The 19517-nt window shown below is 35.1% G+C and overlaps 1 protein-coding gene across 1 annotated transcript; it reads right to left on the reverse strand.

Moving 5' to 3' along the window:
* Nucleotides 1-339: 339 nt before the first annotated feature.
* On the reverse strand, nt 340-18647 carry ZBBX (zinc finger B-box domain containing). The gene is made up of 18 exons (XM_062583020.1): nt 18580-18647; nt 17555-17668; nt 16073-16163; nt 13599-13647; nt 13382-13473; nt 10666-10830; nt 10038-10206; nt 8507-8627; nt 7899-8035; nt 7545-7648; nt 7095-7201; nt 5818-5849; nt 4872-5101; nt 4432-4594; nt 3728-3883; nt 2368-2604; nt 1293-1395; nt 340-440 (listed from the first exon to the last, which is right to left on the reverse strand). The coding sequence occupies exons 1-18, from the start codon at nt 18645-18647 to the stop codon at nt 365-367; spliced, it is 2214 nt and encodes a 737-aa protein (XP_062439004.1). The 3' UTR covers nt 340-364.
* Nucleotides 18648-19517: the final 870 nt, after the last annotated feature.

Below are 19517 nucleotides of genomic sequence, written 5' to 3' on the forward strand. Positions count from 1 at the left end.
AAGTCTGGCCATGTTGAGAAACTTCCAACACTACATTAAAGCCTTCTTGCACATTACCTGTGACCTTGTCACTGTAAAAATGCATTTGGCTACAAAATTCAGCCTTCAGGCAAGTAACCTTATATTGACTAAGCATTAAAGAATAAAAAAACCCTAAAAAATAGTACAGTAAAACTTAAGAAATAACAGAAAACTTACTACATTCACACTAAGAATAAAAAGTCAAAAACAGGTGATTAAGCATTTTTATTCAGACAAACAAAATAATCCTTATAAATAACATCAGCAGCACTCGATACTTCATCTGCTTCCTGTTTTTGTATCTTATATAAAGAATAACAACCGCATTAAGTTCTTTGTACATTCACTGTAATGCAAGAACCTGTTGCTTATCCTTCAGAATTTCTTCCGCATCATCCATTTGGCTTTCATCCCAGTCCCTTAAAAGAAAAATACCACTGTGATCAGCAGCAGCTCAAATTCCTCAAGTTACACTACGTGCAGCCTTAGTGATGTATGTTCACATATGCACAACAGTCACAAACATAACTTTGACTTTACGTATTGCATATATATGTAAGTTATAGGCAACTATATACATTTTAGCCCTCAGCTTTTACCTAATTCATTTTCAGCTCTTAACCAAGTGAGAGGTAAATAACATTGTTACTATTATGCCTTCAAGAAATACCACATCCTAGAATGTGGAAACTAAAACAAACAAACAAACAAACAAAAAAAAAAAAAAAAAAGGAAACCACAACACCCAACAAAAGCACCATTCACTGCAGAATCTGTTTCTACTCCATATACAGTAAACTTCAGTGTCTCTCACTTATATTTACTAGTTTTAAGATTATAGTACAAAGCCCAATGATAGACAATTTTTTAGATCTCCTTTTCAGTCAACTCCTTAGTCTCTTGAGGCAATAACAGTCACAGCCTATATGTAAGTAAATGGCTCACCTGCTCACAGCTACTGTTGTCAAAAAAACCTTTCAACCGAAAAACTCAGATGATTAACAGACACATTTATAAGTCTCAGTGCTGTACATTAACCAAACTAATGTGTTAAAACCTGTAATTCCAGCATTTATAATCTGAGGTCTCAATAATAAAATATATCATTTAATCTAAAACACATTAGAAGTACTGTCTTAGAACACTAAAATATAAAATATCGTGCTGACATTTGTAATCACCAAATTCAAGATAGTTTTCACTTTGGTATTGGCAAGATGCTTAGGGCATTCTACAATACTATTAAACTATAATCCGCAGGTTTAACTTACCTTAAAGTATCAACTCCACTGTGGTCTTTTAGTTCCAAATCTTTGTGGAAATCTGTACTATGGAAGTCTTCAGAAGTTGAGCTGTGAAGTTTTTCCTGAGGATCTGAAATATTTTAGGCCATTTTAGTACCACATATGAACAAAAGGTTTGTGCCTTTTGCATATAAAAAAGAAAAAAAAAATCACTCTAGCTGGTTTAGTTATAAAATAAGTTATGACTTTGTAATATGGTTCCTGTATCACTTGAAGGGATGGAGAGGGCTTGCTTTTAAGACTTTTATGCCAGTGCAGTATCAAATTTTGTAGGTAAGATCCACTAACTCCTATGCAACCTCAAAATACTATAGCAAAGATGGAAGTCAGATGGCTGACTAATGGCAATATGTACTCCAAAACAGACTAACAGGATACATACTAACTGTTACAGCCCCATCAATCCAAAAAGGGGATCAACTGGAGTTGCAGTCTATGCTTCTTTAGAATGCGCATATAAGTACACTATTATTTTCATAGTTTCATGTAGTTGTAGGTTTCCAATAGAAGCCTCTAAAAAAGTATTCCAAGAAAATCGGAATTAAGAGGGAGAAGCAGAACTTATATATAAAAAAAAAACTAAAATAAATGTTGTATTTTTTTGTGTCTTATTAGTGGCAGTTCTCCTCAGGACAGGTCTATAGGATTTCCACTCCACCTTCCCAACTACTCTTACATCAAAACAAATCCAGCTCTCCATCAACATCTGATGTTTTCATTATTGCATATCCAAAGAAAGGTTACCTATTCAAAGAAAACTCATGATCTGAAGGAGTACTTAGCACATTCAACACATTTCTGGAACAAAAATGCAGGAGTTAAAAAGACTCAGTTGCATTCTGTAGCTTGCTTAACTAACAGAGGGTTAAAGTACAATCCAATGGAGATAAATAACTGTTCATCCACAAAAAGTCTTTTGTATCTCAAAAAGATTAGTACATTTTTGTGCCAAAACCAACTAGATCTCAGAAGACAAATGCAATTAATTGTTATGCAGTACACATCTTGTAAATATGAAAGAAAAAGTAGCATTGCCGCTTACTTGTACAACTTTGTAATTCTTTTTCCAGAGTAAGTAGGGCTTCTTGGTCAGCACTACATCCCAAAAAATCCTCATCCTGTTCAGTTGCATCAAGGCATTTGTCTTTTGATATCTCAGTAACAACTCTTAATGGATGCATAGGTGAGCTCCTTGGTCTTGACTGAGTGTTTGTTGAACAATTTCTAGCCAATTTATAGCACAGCATGTTTGTTGGCCACGGTCCTCTAGAATCATTCCCTGATATAACACAAAAGGTCATAACACGTAACAAATTCAAGACTTATGTATACAGAGAATTTCATCTCAGCTTACTGATGACATTAATTTTAGTTAAAATTATCAATTGATTCAAGTTGTTTATTAGTTTTAGGTAAAACTGAATTTATAACTGTGAAAAAACATTAAAATCATCATGGGAAGTAGTATCTCATACTTCAGGGGCATCTTTCTGAAAAAAATATTCAAGTTAGACTACATACGGTGGTACAACTTTTGGAGGATAGAAGCTAAGGACGTTTGAAGAAAGCTTAAAATTTTTGTTCTGTCATTTTTAATTTAGGGGAACACGAATAAAATATTGGTATTTTCAATTTTTTTCTGAAATTCAAAATTGACAGTCACAATATCACATATAGCATTTTTTAAATGAAAATGTCAATTGTTTGGCTTACAGAGAGAAAATTGTAAGCTACTTTCCTTCTGATAAACAGCTGAAATTGAAATTTTATAACACTTAGTATAACACTTGGGAAGGTGGGGCAGAAGAAGGGAGGATAGAGGAAGAAGGTACAACCACCACAGGTATCACAGACTTCATGATATGTAATGAAAAGGAAGACAAGCTCTTTTCAGTACAAGTCACAGATCTGATAACAACACAGTTATCAAATAACGCAACTGGAGAAAGCAAGTCTTTGACTATCTCAGTTCATGTCTACAAAATTATTTACCATGCTTGGCCACAGCCAAATCTGCTAACTGTTTTTGCACTTGGTGGAATCCACCTTTATAGTCATAGTCCAGTTTACAGATTGGTAATGTCATTTCCTCTGAAAGAATTTGTTTAAGCTGGAGAAGTTAGGCTATATGCTTCCTTATTACAGAGAGATGCACCAGCTGTAACTCAAGTACACCATTTAAAAAGCAAGTTAAAAACGGACAGATTTTAAAAACACTTCTTAGAAAACAACAGAGAAGAAACCAGCACTACAGCTTGCATCTTACAAACACAGGGACTCCAACGGAGTAAGTTACTGAACTATGTGTTTTAGTTAAAGGTACCAAGATTACAAACATGCGTAAAAATAATCATAAAGTAAAAATAACAAGTAAAATACCTCAAAACTGTTGCTATCCTTACCTGGGTACATTATCATCAAGGGAGACATTCTATTTGGAAAGTTTTGTCTTTTCAAACCAATAGAAGGTCTGTTCAATTGATTTTCTAAGACACCCTGAACTACAGAGTCAACACCATATTCACTTAAGCTTCTGTCAATAACCCACTTGCCACCTCCTGAAATTAAAAAGCATTAGAGGAAAAATATTTGCATAGTTTTGTGTTAATGCATTTACTATAATAGCAACATTGAATATATGTACAATTAGAAGTAATGCAACAAGCTTTCCACATGTTACATGAAAAAATTTATAGCACACTAACTAGCTTAAATTCAAATGATATACTTGATCAAATAAATATCCAGGTTCAAACACTTTGCATATTGTTTCACATCCACCATTAAAAGCAATAGGATAATGATACCTTTTTGTTTGGTGATGTGTATTAGAGAGAAAAGCAGAAATTTATACTGGAACCAAATTTTCAGGCAATACAGAAAAGGTTGTAAAACTTGGATGATATATTGATGTAATTTACCTCAAAGTACTGAATTTGTTTTATTCCTCCACACTACTGGTTGTATCTGTTGGTATAACAGTTACCTGAAAGTGACTTTTAAAAATAAGCTAGATTCAGGTAGGGGAGTTACATGAAAAGAGGGGCGTGTTACAGAGGCAGTACTCATGTACTATGTTAAAGGGTTTTAATCATACACCATTTACCTGAAACTGAAATACTACTTTTTGCAGCATTGGAACCAGCACACAGTGAAGAATATGCTTTGAGCATTACTTGTTTAGGGTTTACACCTAAAACAAAGAAACCTTCAAGTCCCCAATACCATGTAGAAACAGGTTTCTCTCTGTGAGCTACTTCCTGTAACAACTTGAATAAAAAACAAAAGTATTAGAAAAAGAAAAAGCTACATACATTTCCCTCACAATTTTATGTTAATAAAGTGATCATTTCATAAGACCTGGAATGATTCTAATTGCCTGACAATTGATGTACAAAGGAGAACAGTGTTTCATAGAAGTTTTCATACAGTTGTTAGCATCTCAGTTGATTCAGAAGTTCGTTATGCTGGCACATGCAGAAGTTGTAAAGTAGATAGGCAACACAGTTTATATATTCAACAACTAAAGACATAATATTTTACCACTGAGGACTTTGTAATTACAGGCAAAACCAAACTCTGGCTATTGCAGGCACTGTGTAATTCCTGTGAATCTTTGTCTTCCCGTAATTGTGTCTCAAATTTGTCATTTACTGGTTGTTTACTGTTGTTTATACGTGGTTTACAAGAGCGAAGCATTCTTCCCGTAGTCTTTAATTTAATACTCTCCTTTTTCACTGCATTTCTTTTGAGATGACTGCAGAAAACCGTTTTTTCTGTAAGGATACAAATAAAATAATGAACATCTGAACATTTAACGGAAATTTATATTAACTATAACCTGCAAGCCTACAGTGTTGTTCATGAATTCAAAATATTAACTCTCCATTAAAGTTAGCCCTAAGGCATAAGACAAAGAAGAAAAACAACTAACCTCCAGCATCTTCCAGAGATGCCAGAGCAGACTTACTGGGGTGTAGTACCTGTTCTACATGCAGTGTGTCCATTTCTGTACATTGTTGTCTATAAATGTATTAGATCTTAATAACAGTTTTAACGTGCTTGCAACTACTTCATGATAATTTTTACCTTTAAAGTGTCATACAATGCAACTAGAGCCATCTTAAGAATTGCAATAGTAGCATTTGCTTAACATTTCTTTAATAGTAACAACTGTTTGAAATGTATACTGTCAGGTTGTCATTGATTCTGCAAGCTTTTATTTATTTATTTAAAAGACAGCCATTTCATTTTTATCCTGTGCCTAAAACACAGGAATCTCATCTCAGTCAGCTCTTATTTGCTCTTTCACATTTGAAGACTTAAAAAAAACAACCAAAAAAAAAAAAAAAAAAAAAGTTTCTTGAACTAAGCCCAGAAAGAACAAGTACTAGGTCCTGAAGTGCAGTTCAGGATTCAATCACAATTGATTACCACATCCTATGTGATTAAAACAATTCTGTAGAGTAGAGAAGTGACCTTCAGAACTTACCTGGAGAAATTTCTTCAGAAGAAACAGGATTTCTATCAAGAACAGGTAAAAGATACTGAGTGTCAGCTGTAGAAGTCAAATGACAAGACAACTTTCTCATTGCGCCTACAGTTTCTGCTGGCAAAAGATCTGGTACTGCGCTCCTCTGATCTGCGGTTGGTGTACCACTTTGAGAAAGATGGAACAGGAAAGACCAGAGAAATAAAATATAACAAGGCAGAGCAGCTCTAACCATTGATAAATTTTAGATCAGAGGAGGTTCACAGAATGGGTAAGGTTGGAAGGGACCTCTGGAGATCATCTAGTCCAACCCCCCTGCTCAAGCAGGGTCACCTAGAGCATGTTAGACAGGGTTGCGTCCAGGCGGGCCTTGAATATCTCCAGAGAAGGAGACTCCACAACCTCTCTGGGCAACCTGTGCCAGTGCTCCGTCACTCTCACAGGAAACAAATTTCCCCTCACGGTCAGGCAGAGCTTCCTGTGGTTCAGTTTTTGCACACTGCCTCTTGTCCTGTCACATAGGACAACGGAATTGTCCATGTACCATTAGCAACGTAGGTCCATTTGTTAGGACTCAGTTTGCCTGCAGTTACAAGGCTAATCATGTGAGAGTATCCTTAAAATACACAGCACAACACTGGCTAACTATGCAGTTGTCTGTATGCAAGTCCCTGCTCCTACTGGGATAAGGATATGCAAAAGAGAAATTTCTCCTGTAATTCAAGACTTACACATATGAAGAAATACATCTTACATGATATAACATTTGAAGTGATAAAGTAAACAAAGAAATTTCAAAGTGACATCTCTCAGCTACAGACAATTAGCATTCCTTGGTGGCTTTCCAACATAGTTGAGGACACCATTAAAGTTAGCGAGTAGTAAGTTTGTAAGTGTTTCATGTTCTAAAAACAGCAGCAGTTAACAGACACTTCTTATAAAACATTCATTAAATTATCAGGTCATTTACTAACTGAAGACTTTCAAAGCTGACAAAGAACAAACGCAGACAGAATCTTGGAAGAAATGCAAGGGAAGAGAAAGAACTCAATTGACAGCATTATAACATTAACACAGGCTAACTACGTCTTGTGAAAAGGATAAGATGAATTTCCTAACCATGCCTTAAAACAATTTATAGTCAAGGATTCTCCAAGATTCACGGGAAATGACTTTCTGCAAATAGAAAGGCTTGTTATTTAGGAATGTAACTATTTCAGAAGCAAGATAGGATTACTCCCTTTTCTCTTCCAAATAATTCTCTGCATTTCTGATACCTTCCAGACTGCTTGAGTGGTTCAGTTTTTCTTTGCTTATTCATTCCCATAGCCCCAGCTTCCATCACCAAAAAGTTAGATGATTCGTCCAAGTCCTTGCCATAAGACTAATTAAAAAAATAAATACATATTCAGCAACAAATTAATATTCCAAAAACATTAACCTAAGTGAGTAAACGTCTGCATTGTTTTTTTTTTTTTGCACAATTTCTACATAATTAGGGTCACTGGACACAACAGAAAAAAAATACAGGGAACCTTTTGTGAGCTATTTCTTCCACATATGTATTGAAAAGATCAGCAACACACTGAATAATTTTCTTAGAGATTTAGTTGGTGCTAATTTAGATTTTTAACACACCAACCTAATTAAAGAGAACAGGACTTATAAACCAAATCATTCATTTAGGATCACTGCAAAGATATCTAAGTCATTCACTATATACTTACATCATCAAGGATCTCAATCTTCAGAGAGGACTCTGTACTCTCAGAAACAGTGTTGAGTACTTCCTCTCTAAAAACAGTTGCCCAATATCTCTTCATATCTTCAACTATGAAATATAATAAAATTATTTAATACACTTTTTTTCCTGGTTTTATATACCTGATACACCTACAAAAATTCAAACATTTTGCTTATTATGAAGCATCGCAAATTTCTCCCTCAACCCCCACCCTGTTACATTCTTTTTTCAGGTAAAAACTAGTTAAGTATGTAACTGTTCAGCAATCATAGAAAGGAGAAGAATCCTGAGAAAAGATCCTTAATAGTTAGATTCAGTAAACAGAAATCCAATACACCTGTTAAGTAGTCATCATCATCATCATCTCCTTTTTCATCTCCTTCTCCTCCGATCACAGCAGCATGATGTTCATTCAGTGTTTGTACAGGTCTTAAATCATTAACTTGATTACTAGAAAATTGATTAACAGGAGTTCTAAAAAAGAAAAAGCAACCAATCTTAAAAAAGTCATTAGGATTTTATAGGCAATATCTCAGCTTCAGTATTTACTGCCACTGACAAATAGCAACATCTAACTTCAATGTTACCTCATACTTCAAGGATTAAACATATTCTCACTATGTTTATAAATAAGTATCCTGAAGATCATACTTTTCCCCCCCTTCTCTATGAAACTTCTTCTGTAGCAAATGCCCCTAAATCAAGTTGTAAAATATCATTATTATTTCAACTGCTACAACAAACAGAGCAAAGAATTCTTCCAATTACTCTCTCTGGAGCAATTCTGAAATATTAAGTCACCAAATCTGGTTACAATGATTACTTTAATGAAAATAAAATACCCTATATTCAATCAATTAACAAAACGTCACTGCAACATTAACAATAACTCTTGATATTAACTATTTCTGACTTCTTCATTAATACTAGCAATTTTAACAATACCTTCTGTACTTCTTAAGCAAGAGCTTTTCCATGTAGCTTAGGCTGTCCTCCTTGAATTCAATTTGGATAGGTTCTTTCCTGACAGTAAGGTGGGTCTGTACCTCACAAATGCCCACAGATTCTATTAAAACAATAAATCAAACTCTTATACAGCTATTCAGATTTGTAAACTTGCTATTAAACACATTATTTTTGAATGAATGCTACATTAGCCTATGCCTAGCTAAGCCCTTGCATAATTTCAAAATTTAAAAGACCAGCAGTAATATATATCTAGAAGCTTTGAACCATACAAAAAATAAATTAAGAACTACTATAGCTTTACTCGATTCAGCTTGGAAAAAAAAATGAGAAACTATCATAAAACGTTTGAGGGTGACAGGGGGAGAAGAGGCTTTAATTAGATTTAGATAGGACTGCATATCTAATGGTTAGCCAGCTTCTCCCTGTAGGACTGAAACATCAGTAAATAAACAGTAGATTGAAATTCACGTAAAGATTCCACAGAAAAGCAGTAACTTATATAAGCATTTCTTGCATCTAGTGATGTATGACGTTATTCATCAGACATATGCCATGGAAGATTTCTATTAATACTAGTAAACTTATTTTCTGGAGATTTTGAGACAAGTATTTAAACAATATAGTCAGCAGCAGGATTAGCCAGTAAAATCTCATTCATTTTTCACATAAAGGAAGACTACATGTTGGAAAAAATAGATTTCATGACTCCACAGACAAACCCCCATCATACCACAGGAAAAAAGTATCAGCAGGTTTTGTGTGTGAAAAACATAAAAGGGTGAACACCACATATAGGTTATAGGACAGACTATATCGCACAAATGCAATCAGACAAGAGGTTTTTTTTTCTTTTTTTTAATGCAAACTTCAACTGATCGCATTTTTTTCACTGAGACAGATAAAGATGAAGAGTTTGTGAAAGGCAAACACAACGTACTTTGACGCCATATGCAAAATCTTGAGGCATGTACATGCCTCATTTCAACTGAAAGCTAATACTTTATACCTTCACATTACTATTCATATTAAAAAGTTTTCTGTGTCATTGTTTCTCGCATGAAACTATAGGGACACATGGAACAATTCAGCCAAGATCAGAGTTCAGTACAAGAATTCTGATAAAGCAACAACCTGCCCATTCTTAAAAAACAAAAAAGACCACACCCACCCACCCACCACTGGTATGAGACTAGACTATAATACCTGAAAAATCACTTGTAGAACCACATTCTGTTGTAATAAAAGTTTCTTTGGACTTTTCACCATTTTAAAGTAGTATAATGAATGGTGAGTCATCGAGCCTACTGTGCCAGCATACAGCTAATACCACAGTTTTACTTTCTAGTTGCGTAGGGCGCAGCTAGAAAGTCAGTAATTCTTGTTTCAGTGAAAATAGTAAGTTGCTAATATTCTACAAATTAAGTTATTTAAGAATGTGTATTATCCCCCAAACTGGCTACTAATGTATTTAAAATGTGTTTAAAAACTAAAACAAACAAATTTGTACCTGATAGGACCTCACTGGAATTCAGTGCAGCTCTGTGATCACAATATCTATTTCTCCACTGAGTCAAGGCTTCCTGAAAAGACTGTGTAGATTCTTCCTCATTAAACATACCACGTAATAACAACCCACTCTCCTGCCTTTCAAGGCCAGTCCAGATTGATTCTGAGGGCTAAAAATAGTTCCACAACATAATTAACACAGTACTTCTGATTTTATTCGTCTTCTGGGTTATATAAAACAGTAACAACACTTTTGGTATCAACTATGACAACGCAGCACCCTGTTTTCTGGGCTTAGTGTAGCTACCCTGGAAATCAAATCACCCAATTTTTTTGTGCAATCTTGCTAAAGACTAAACTTGCAATGTCCTGTCAAGAGCATACTAATAAAAATAAGTCCAAATAAGCAGTCTGAATTAAAAGCATGTAATTAAAGTTTTTAGTAGACAGAAAACACTAGCCACAGTCTACATCCCTCATTATGTCACATAGACATAAATAGGGGTGAATTGACTGTGCAAGATTGATTACCTGATCCCTCATTTGGCATAATGCAAGAAAATCTGAAGGTTGTGCTGCCTAATATGTCACAAATGTTAAAAGAAATTTGCTTCCGAGTTGCGTACTACCTCAGCACTACCAACTGACGTTAGAGATGAAGACTTGTCTGATGTGAGCTGATGCCTGGTATTTGTTTTCTTCTGCTCAAGATGAATTTTTGATTCATCCAAATTTATTTCTTTGCAGAAACGATGAACAGCTTCTAATTCTCCAACAGGTATACAGGATTCTGTCTGTTAACAAAAACGGTATGAAACCATTAACTTGTTATACACATACACAAATGTTCCACTAAACTTATTTTAAAAAGTGGCAGAAGCAAGAGAACAGAGCAATAGTGACAAACATCTAACTTCAATATTTCAATAGAGCAATTTATTCCACACTATATATTTTGTGTGTGTGTGCATGCATGTATGCATGCATGTGTTTAAGTGAAAATTCAGTAATTTGAATATTCCATTGGGTGTGTCACAGGACAATTTAATGAAGATGTTTTATGCAGAATTTGACATACCATTTAAACTAATTTATAAGCTATGCAATTAATCAATGGAGTTCAGATTGACAATTCCGCATAATGAAGTTTTTCAGTAGAGAGAGCCACTCTAACTCATAGCAAGAGGATTAACTGGAACATCAGTTCACACTTAAAAATTAGTCTAAGAAAGCTCAAATTGTGAAGAGCTACATGAGTCTGAGTTTGGCTGAAAATAGCTGCAGAATGAAAGTAATAGTTTTACACTGGGATTTCACTGACTTGCAATTTACTTTACAATTAAAAAAAAATCACCGCATAAACATAATAAGGTTTTGATTGCCAACCCTTGAGTATCAAGCAAGAATCAAAAACTTTGTGTTCATCCCCTCCATATACATGAAGATCAACCAAAAGGAAAGACTCTGTCTAAAATAAATAAAATCATTGAGTAAGATGCATATTCCTACCACTAAAACATAGGAACAGCAAAGAAATGGGCAAAAAGTGTAATCAGGAGAAGTCAAAGACGTCAGGCAACCATTGCCGAAATAAAGAATTCACTCACTTTTCCCTTGGAAGTCCTTTATTACAATAGGCCCAGAGCCTTTGCAGTTGCTCATCACACAACAGATGGTATTTGTGACATAAAAGTATACAGGGAGACTACTTGCTTCAAGCAGCAGTTACATTGTGGTGTAAGAATCAGTAAGATTGCAAATGAAAAAAAGTAAAATGAATAAGGTTCAAATCTTTCTGTGTAAAAATGCATGCTTTGTCACATTCCTCAACCACAGTAGTTCAGAGTCACCCATAACTGATAGCAATTCTTTTGTTGCCCCAGCATCACCAACATATTGTCAATACACATGGAGATAACAGAAGCATATGCTTAAAAAGAAACAGGAAAATTTCCCTATAATTGCCTTACTCCTTGGCTCATTTCATTTCCTACGTTCCAAGCCAGAAGTATACAGCTAAAGATTGTGTTGATTGTCTTTCTAACCACGAGGGGAAAAAAGAAAAAGAAATCCAATAGAAGTTGCTTTCCTGCTAGTGAGATAACTTTACTGTTCTCTTCGAGCAAAGAGTTGCACTACATACATGTCTTTGATACTTTGGCATGCAGTGTATAAATAGCTGACCAATATTGGAAAGACTGGCCCTGTGGTGTTATTTATCTAAACAACATTAACATCTTCATTAACATTGTGCTCAATTGTTTAAAAAAAAAAAAAAATCTAAGCAATAACCCCAAAGCTGATCTTCAAGCATACTTGCAAAACTTTATTTTAAGCCTCATAAACCCTGCAACTGAACTCAGATGCTAATTTTTACCTACTTCAATAATCTCACAAGGACTGCAATATCCTTTCCTCCTTTGGAAAAAAAAAAAAAAAATCATAGCTACTGTTTTCTATTCTAAATGCAAAAGATCACCGCTCATGTCTCTCTACCTACTGCAGTCTTGTGAGCTGCCTTTATTAATACAGGTAATATATTTTGAGAAAAACATATTTTGAGAGCCTGGGGAGAGAAGGAAAAGAAATTACAAAAAATAAGATATTTAAATAAAGGAGGATCAAATTCATTGCAAATATATTTTTAAAATCCCGTTTTTAAGCTGCTGCACATTGAACAGTTCAATCTGGTTTCTCAAACTGACTGTTTCAGAGAATGAGACAGTCCTTTAAATGATTAATATTTTCCAGCAGCAGAACAAAGTGCAAAGACAAGGTACAAAAATCTTAGCATTCATCAGAAAAGCTAAAGTTAGAAGTTCAAATCAGCTCCTTGATATTATGATTTCAAAGTGACAATACTGACACTAAAATTATTCCTTATTGAGGAGGAGGGGCAACTAATAACAATTCTCAACACTACTAACTATAACGTAGCTGCATTGGATAGAAAAACTAACTTAGAAAAGTTAACTTAGAAAAGCTAACTTAGAGTGCTAACAAGTTGCACCTGTTTTAGGCATGCATATAGTTCTGTGTATGTATATATGCACATGCATATATACATATATGTTTGTATGTGTACATATTTACACATGCATATGGAAAAATCTAGACACTAAACAAAAAGATAGTTTCAAATACTCTTGAACAACTAAACAAACAAATTATCTATACTGTAAGTTGATGGTGAAGGTTGATGAACTGAATTCCAGGCCAGATGACTTGCCCTTCTAGGCATAGTTTAGAGTTTCAAAAAAAAAAAAAAAAAAAATAGTAGTAGTTTGACTACATATTATAATGCTACTGTATTACATTGCTATATAGTAATTTTTAACAACTTACCTGCAATGCACTGCTAGTTTCACATTGTCCACATGGTATTCTTTTCATTTCAGAAGCTTCATAAGCTACAACATTTGACTGTTTCACCGGCTCTGGAAAAGAGCAAAGCACTCCAGTCTCTCACTGGCTTCCTTGTTGCTTAACTGTAGCAACTTCCAAAACAGATGCTCTAATAGAAGTTAGCAAGTTTTCATTTAGTTAAAAAAGATGTCTTTACCTTCAATCTGTTCTTTGAGTATTTTCAGTTTCACTGTTCCTGAAGAAACCTATACAGAAAAATATTTTTACAAATACTAAGCTACCGGAACATGAATATTAAAAAGTAGTCTAAGGCGGCAATGAAAATGTATATAGCTTTTTAAATAATGAAATGCTAGAGTTTATACTAAAAAAAAAAAAAAATCTAGATCAATATGTAAAGAGAAAACTATATATCAATAGCAATTAAGTATATGACCCATCCATTCTCACCAAAAACCTTCCACCGTGACCCCCTCCCTTCTCTACTCAAATGGAATAATACCATCTTTATTTGCCTAGCCAGGTAGGTAGCAAGGATCTTCTCAAGCACAGACATGTACGGCTATTTCATAATCACAGTGACCTAAATTCAGCCAGTGAGGTCTACTGCCCAAAACAAAGTCATCTGCACAGACAGTTACCTAGGGTTTGTGGTTGTTTGGGCTTCTGCCTCCTTTTACTATAACCCTTACAGGAGTGGCAAAGCACCCCCAATGACTGACTATTTTCAACATTTTGCTCCTGATTTTTTTCCCTTGAAACAGATTGAAGTCTACATTGCAACTTTACTCTTCCTCTCTTGCAGGCATTTTAATTTTGCCCCTTTGAAAATTCTGCCCTACACATCTCCTTAGCCATCGCAGCTGTGATCCAAAGTCTCTGAAGTAGTAACAGCTCTAAGTAGTTTGTCTTAGAGTAGGGGAAAAAGACTCTCTTCTACTCATAGTCAAGCAGGCAATTTTATTGAAGTTGTGTTGGCTGAGGGGACTGTGCAAACTGCTATGTCTTCAAAAGACTTCAAACAGCAACTGCCACAGCTTTGTCTGGAATTACCAGTCTGGTTCCTCCCTTAGACTTGCATAAGCTTTATCTTAGCCAGTTTCAGTCTTCCTTAATTAACACCTCATGTCAACATAATATATAACATAGCTTCCAGAAAAAGAAAAAGTGGGAAAAAAAAGAGAAAAAAGGAGAAAACTCCTTATGTCCAATCCAGCCTAGTCTACATGCATCTCCAGATATTTCTTCTTTTCTTTTGTAGACATTAGCATATATCTAAACTGAATTAGTTCTGATTTGGGGATCCCCTGTAGGATTTATTTACTCATTCTCTGAATTAGTATAAATGTCAGCTCTGTTATTGTAACCACGATTTTGAATATTACCTATCCATAAACATACACCCAGTGTCTGTTTCCATAATGTTTAAAGCCTCCAGTACAAAAGCTCAGATTATCAAAATAATGATTTACTAGCGCATGAAATACTAAGAGAAGGTTACTACAGCTGGAAGTGATAATGCCCACTACAAGGCCCACCCTTTAGCTTATTAAGATTTAATCAGCTTTTACCCATCTCAGCTCAAGCTTCTCAAGACATGTCAGCCCTATGCTTAAGATTTTTAAAAAGTTTCAGCCAAAATGCCCTAGTCATTTCCAAAAGATGTCTGAAAATACCATGTTTTGCACTTTTACACATAAGAAAATAAACCTTTCAATGATTTATCAGTAAAGTTCTAAATGCTTCCCTATTTTACAGAAAGAAGCCTTACAAAACAAGAGTCCATTGCCAAATCTGTGAGCCTTATTCTATTCACATTTTAAAGCCCTGCACTATTCACATTTTAAAATACTCAGAAGCACGCAGTCTCTGTTGGAATTTGTCTAACAGAATGCTTCAAAGGTCTGGTTAACCTGCACTTGAGCTATTAGCATCAGCCTTCACAGGATGAAAGTAAGGTATTTCCAGGTACTGCAGGCCACGTGGCAAGAGACTCTACTTGTGCTCTCAGCCTCCTTCTGTTCTTAATGAAAGTAAAGAAGTGCAAAAGCAGCAAGAGGTAAGATTATTGAATGTGCAGAAGCAGGAAAACGCAATGCTGAAGAGAAACCTGCATATGCCAGAGAATAAATCACAGCGTGAGATGGGAGTTTTACTGTGAAGACAGATGCCATCATGCAATGATGGAGTTAAAGCATCAATGAGTTTGAAAAATACTAGACTTCACATTTCTTTTCTACGTGGTGTGTTTCACACTGGTTAGAGCTACGAAGATGATAAACCTGTACTTAAAACTACACAAGAAGCTTGGTATTTCAGATCCATAGTAGGCATTAGACAAGGTCAACTTAATTTGAAAGACAGACTCCCGATGATTTCAGCCAGTACCAAATTTAGACTTATGATGCTAACTTTACAGAAGCAGTGAAGTTTGCTTTTACCTATTGCAAGTAGGGAACAACAGATTACCAGTCAGAACTTGACGTTCCTCCAGCTCAAAGGGAAACATAAGCTTGGCATGAAAAAAAACAAGCAATCTTTTAAATTCTATTCAGAACTTGCTTGTGCTTTTATTTTTACAATAGTTAAATTTGGCATATTCAGTAGTATAAGTCTTCTAAATCTTGCTCTTAAATAGCATTATCTGCAAATATACTAATAGTTTCTTACCTTAGTGTTTTTATGGCTTTGTGACAAAACTCGGGCTTGGATGGTCATTGGCCCTGCCTGTCCGTATCTCCAGTGATAAGCCCTTGATTTCCTGTGAACCAACACCAAGAAATAGATTACTAATCATATGTCTTCTGTAAGCATGAGTGAGAGAAGCACAGAGCCTTTCCTTCAGTTTAATTACGAACAAATCACCACAAAAATAGAAAACTTCTAAGATCACCAACTCCCCAAAACACAAACCCCTCCCTTGCCTTAAATTTCAATTGCTTTGCATCTACCTGAACAGGAATCAAAACATCAGACAAAGTATTCATTTTTCATCCATTGAAAATAGTCTAAGTTTTTATATATATGAAAATCTCATCATTTCTCAGATTTGGTTTTGGAAGAATAAAAACATAACAAGTAGATTTAAAAATGCTTGATTCACCCTAGGACATTCATCCAGCAGAGCTAATATGCACCATCTTTTACCATGCTAGGTGCATATAAATCTACAGTGTAGATCTCAGTGAACAACAGATTTGATAGTGACTATGATTAACATGGAAGATAGCATGGAAGAATTTCAGACTAAGCACCTGCACAGAGATTGCCAGGCTCTGTAGCTCATGCCATCCATAGACTCTAACAATAAAGGTTACTTTGGATTAAAAAAAAAATTAAAAAAAATACATACACACACACACACACACACACACACACACAATAAAAAAAAGTGGAGGTGGGAAGAGGGGAGAGAAGCAGGGAGCAGAAGAGGCTCAAGTGAAAGATTACAGAGCTGCAAATTATAGGCCTTTACCATTGCTAAAGCTAAGGCACTAATGTGCACAAGGCACCATGCAACAGCGCTTATCTTCAATGACAAAATATGTCAGGCAGAAATACAAAGAAATGGATGCAGAGACTGCAGATATTTGCCAACATACAGACCAATCCAGCAGCAGAGCTGAGATCTACACTTCCAGCCTAGCACTTGCTTCATTACATTATGCTTTCTTTTTTTCTGAGCCATTTTTCCCATCATGCAGCAAACAATCTTTCTGAAAAGCTGCACAGATGCATGCAAAACAGGACTAAAGCACTATCGAGATCAGCATCCTCTTCAAAAACAGAAAGTAGACTAAAGACACAAGAGAAATGGCACTGAACGATTTAAATCTAAGATTACAAATCCAATAGGATAGGAGGGCAAAAGGGGGAGAAGAGAAGAGGGAATAAATGAGAGGGGGAAAAAAAAAAAAAAAGGATCTCTGCCTCTAAAGGAATATTTGTCATTTCAGCTCTAACATTAAAATTTCCCATGTGAGTTGGGAGGAGAAAAAAAAGAGAAAGTAAGCCACAGAATAGCAAATTTATAATTTGGCAGGCTGATGGAAAAAAGATGGAGAGAGAAGACTAAACTTTAGAATTCTAAACTTTGGGAGGCCAAAGGGGTGGGAAAGAGGAACACCTTTTTTAAATAGAAATTTCACATACTTTCTCTCTTCTTTTTCTCTATTCATGTTTGATTGTAGTTGCCGTAATTTCTTCTCCATCTCCTTGTTTTCTAGTTCTAACTGTACTTTCTCCAACTGTAGTTCTCTCACATTTCTGGAGTAAAATATGTATTAGAAATTACATGAAAGAAAACAAGATACCTGTAAAGGCTTAAAAAACAAGACAAAAATAATGTTGAGAAATTCCTCATTAAAAGCAGGCCACCTTTCTATCTCTCAGCAGGACTGAAAACACAGCTCTGAAAAATGGAGGGCAGGTCAGGTGTCTCCATGCACCCAAGAATACCTCACAGAGTGGTTTGCTGAACCAGTTAAGTACTCAGAGGATTTGGAGACTCTGCTCTAGTCTTTCCATTAAGCATAAAACACATACAAGACCTGAGGAAAACCATCTGATGGAGAAAGACATCTGCTCCAGAAATCTGCTTGAGAAGAGCCCTTCAACAAGGCAGGTTCTAGTGGAAAAAAAGGACATGCTCCTGTTCTGAACAGGACCTCTACAGCACAGCAGCACATGGACAGGCTATTAACAGGCTGTCTGCCAACTTGCATACCCTCATGATGTTGTAACAAGGACAAAAAGATTATATGGCAAAACACAAACTGGTACATGTTGAATTAATTGTTCATTTGGGGGGCAATGATATAGCTATTCCAATATAAGCTTTAAAGCAGCCAAAGGAAAACCGATACAACTGCGTCAATACTCAAGGATTTTTTGGTTAACTACATTAAAATAAACTATTGAATGCCTTAGTACTTTGTTTTACAAAGTATAATTAGAAATAAAGATTCATAAAACCTATAACTTACCTCAGAAAGTAGAGTAAAGCCTAAGAAAGAAGAAAGGCTTAAGGATAAAAGCTCAGGGAAAATACTAGGAAAGAAATGCATTATGATTTTTCTTGCTATTATGCAAGTAAGTTCTTCCACTTAATGTTGCATTAAAACTTATTAAAAATGTTGAAACAACATCTCTATCATAGTCAAAGAAAATGCACTTACTTTGCTTTTAATCTCACTGAGGTTCCTGTTTTTGAACCTGGGAGTACTACAAAGTCATTGATGTTCATGAGTAATCTCTTCTAAAAAAGAAAAATTAGAATACTCTACAGTTAGCAATCTGTTCAAATGGAGACTTGAAATTAAAACAGTAAAAACTTATTACAAAGCCAGAGAATATTAATGTGTGGGAAGAGAAACAGAAAACAGAAATTTTTTATATGAAGTAGCAATAGAATGCTAAAGCAAATTTAATTTAAATACAACTGGAAAAGAAAAAAAAAAACTTTATTATATTTATGATGCCAAGAGAAAGATTTAGCTATCTGTTTCATTTAGGCAGTTCCCTCAAGTTCATGGAAAATTGCTTAATATTAATAAAATGCATCTTTCATGAGCCAGACCAATGGAAAGCACAGAGAATAAAATAATACTCAATAACAAAGGCTATAAAGTCAAAGCAAAGCTATTCTGAATGGTTTGGAAAGATAAATATCATGCATTGCATAGAAATTCATACAATACAAACTCATACAGCAGACAGGCTTACCCCATTGTTTCAAAATTTCAAAGAATTTTAGAGATATTTAAATATTTTAGAGACACCTTTTCACATTCCAGTTTTAAAAATACTTTCTAACAATCAAGTTAACACAGAGTTCAAACTAAAGCTCATTATCCACATGCTGCATCAGAATATTTGCAGTACTAGTACAGAGTCAGCAGACTGCTAGAAGAAACATGCCAGTTTCAAGCACAGTGCCAAAGCTGAGCTTTCATTTTTTACTGCACAGAAGCATTTTGGAAAAAGAAAAAAACATTACATTCCAGAGACTTACAGCTGACAGGCCGTTTGGAAACTGCTCTTCAACTCTTAGTTACCAGATTCCAGCTCAGAGCAGTACCTAACTGAAATGATATAGACAAGCTTAGTATCTTCA

The sequence above is a fragment of the Rhea pennata genome, chromosome 9, assembly GCF_028389875.1.
Source record: "Rhea pennata isolate bPtePen1 chromosome 9, bPtePen1.pri, whole genome shotgun sequence".
Taxonomy (NCBI): domain Eukaryota; kingdom Metazoa; phylum Chordata; class Aves; order Rheiformes; family Rheidae; genus Rhea; species Rhea pennata.

Bases quoted from the DNA above. Each gene is read 5' to 3' on its own strand.
- ZBBX (XM_062583020.1), bottom strand. From the start codon at position 18,647: ATGAACATCAATGACTTTGTAGTACTCCCAGGTTCAAAAACAGGAACC. The intron at 13,648-16,072 runs GTAAGAAACTAT...TTTTCTGTATAG, and splicing joins AAAGCCATAAAAACACTAAG to GTTTCTTCAGGAACAGTGAA. The intron at 5,102-5,817 runs GTAAGTTCTGAA...GTATCCTTACAG, and splicing joins TTCTGAAGAAATTTCTCCAG to AAAAAACGGTTTTCTGCAGT.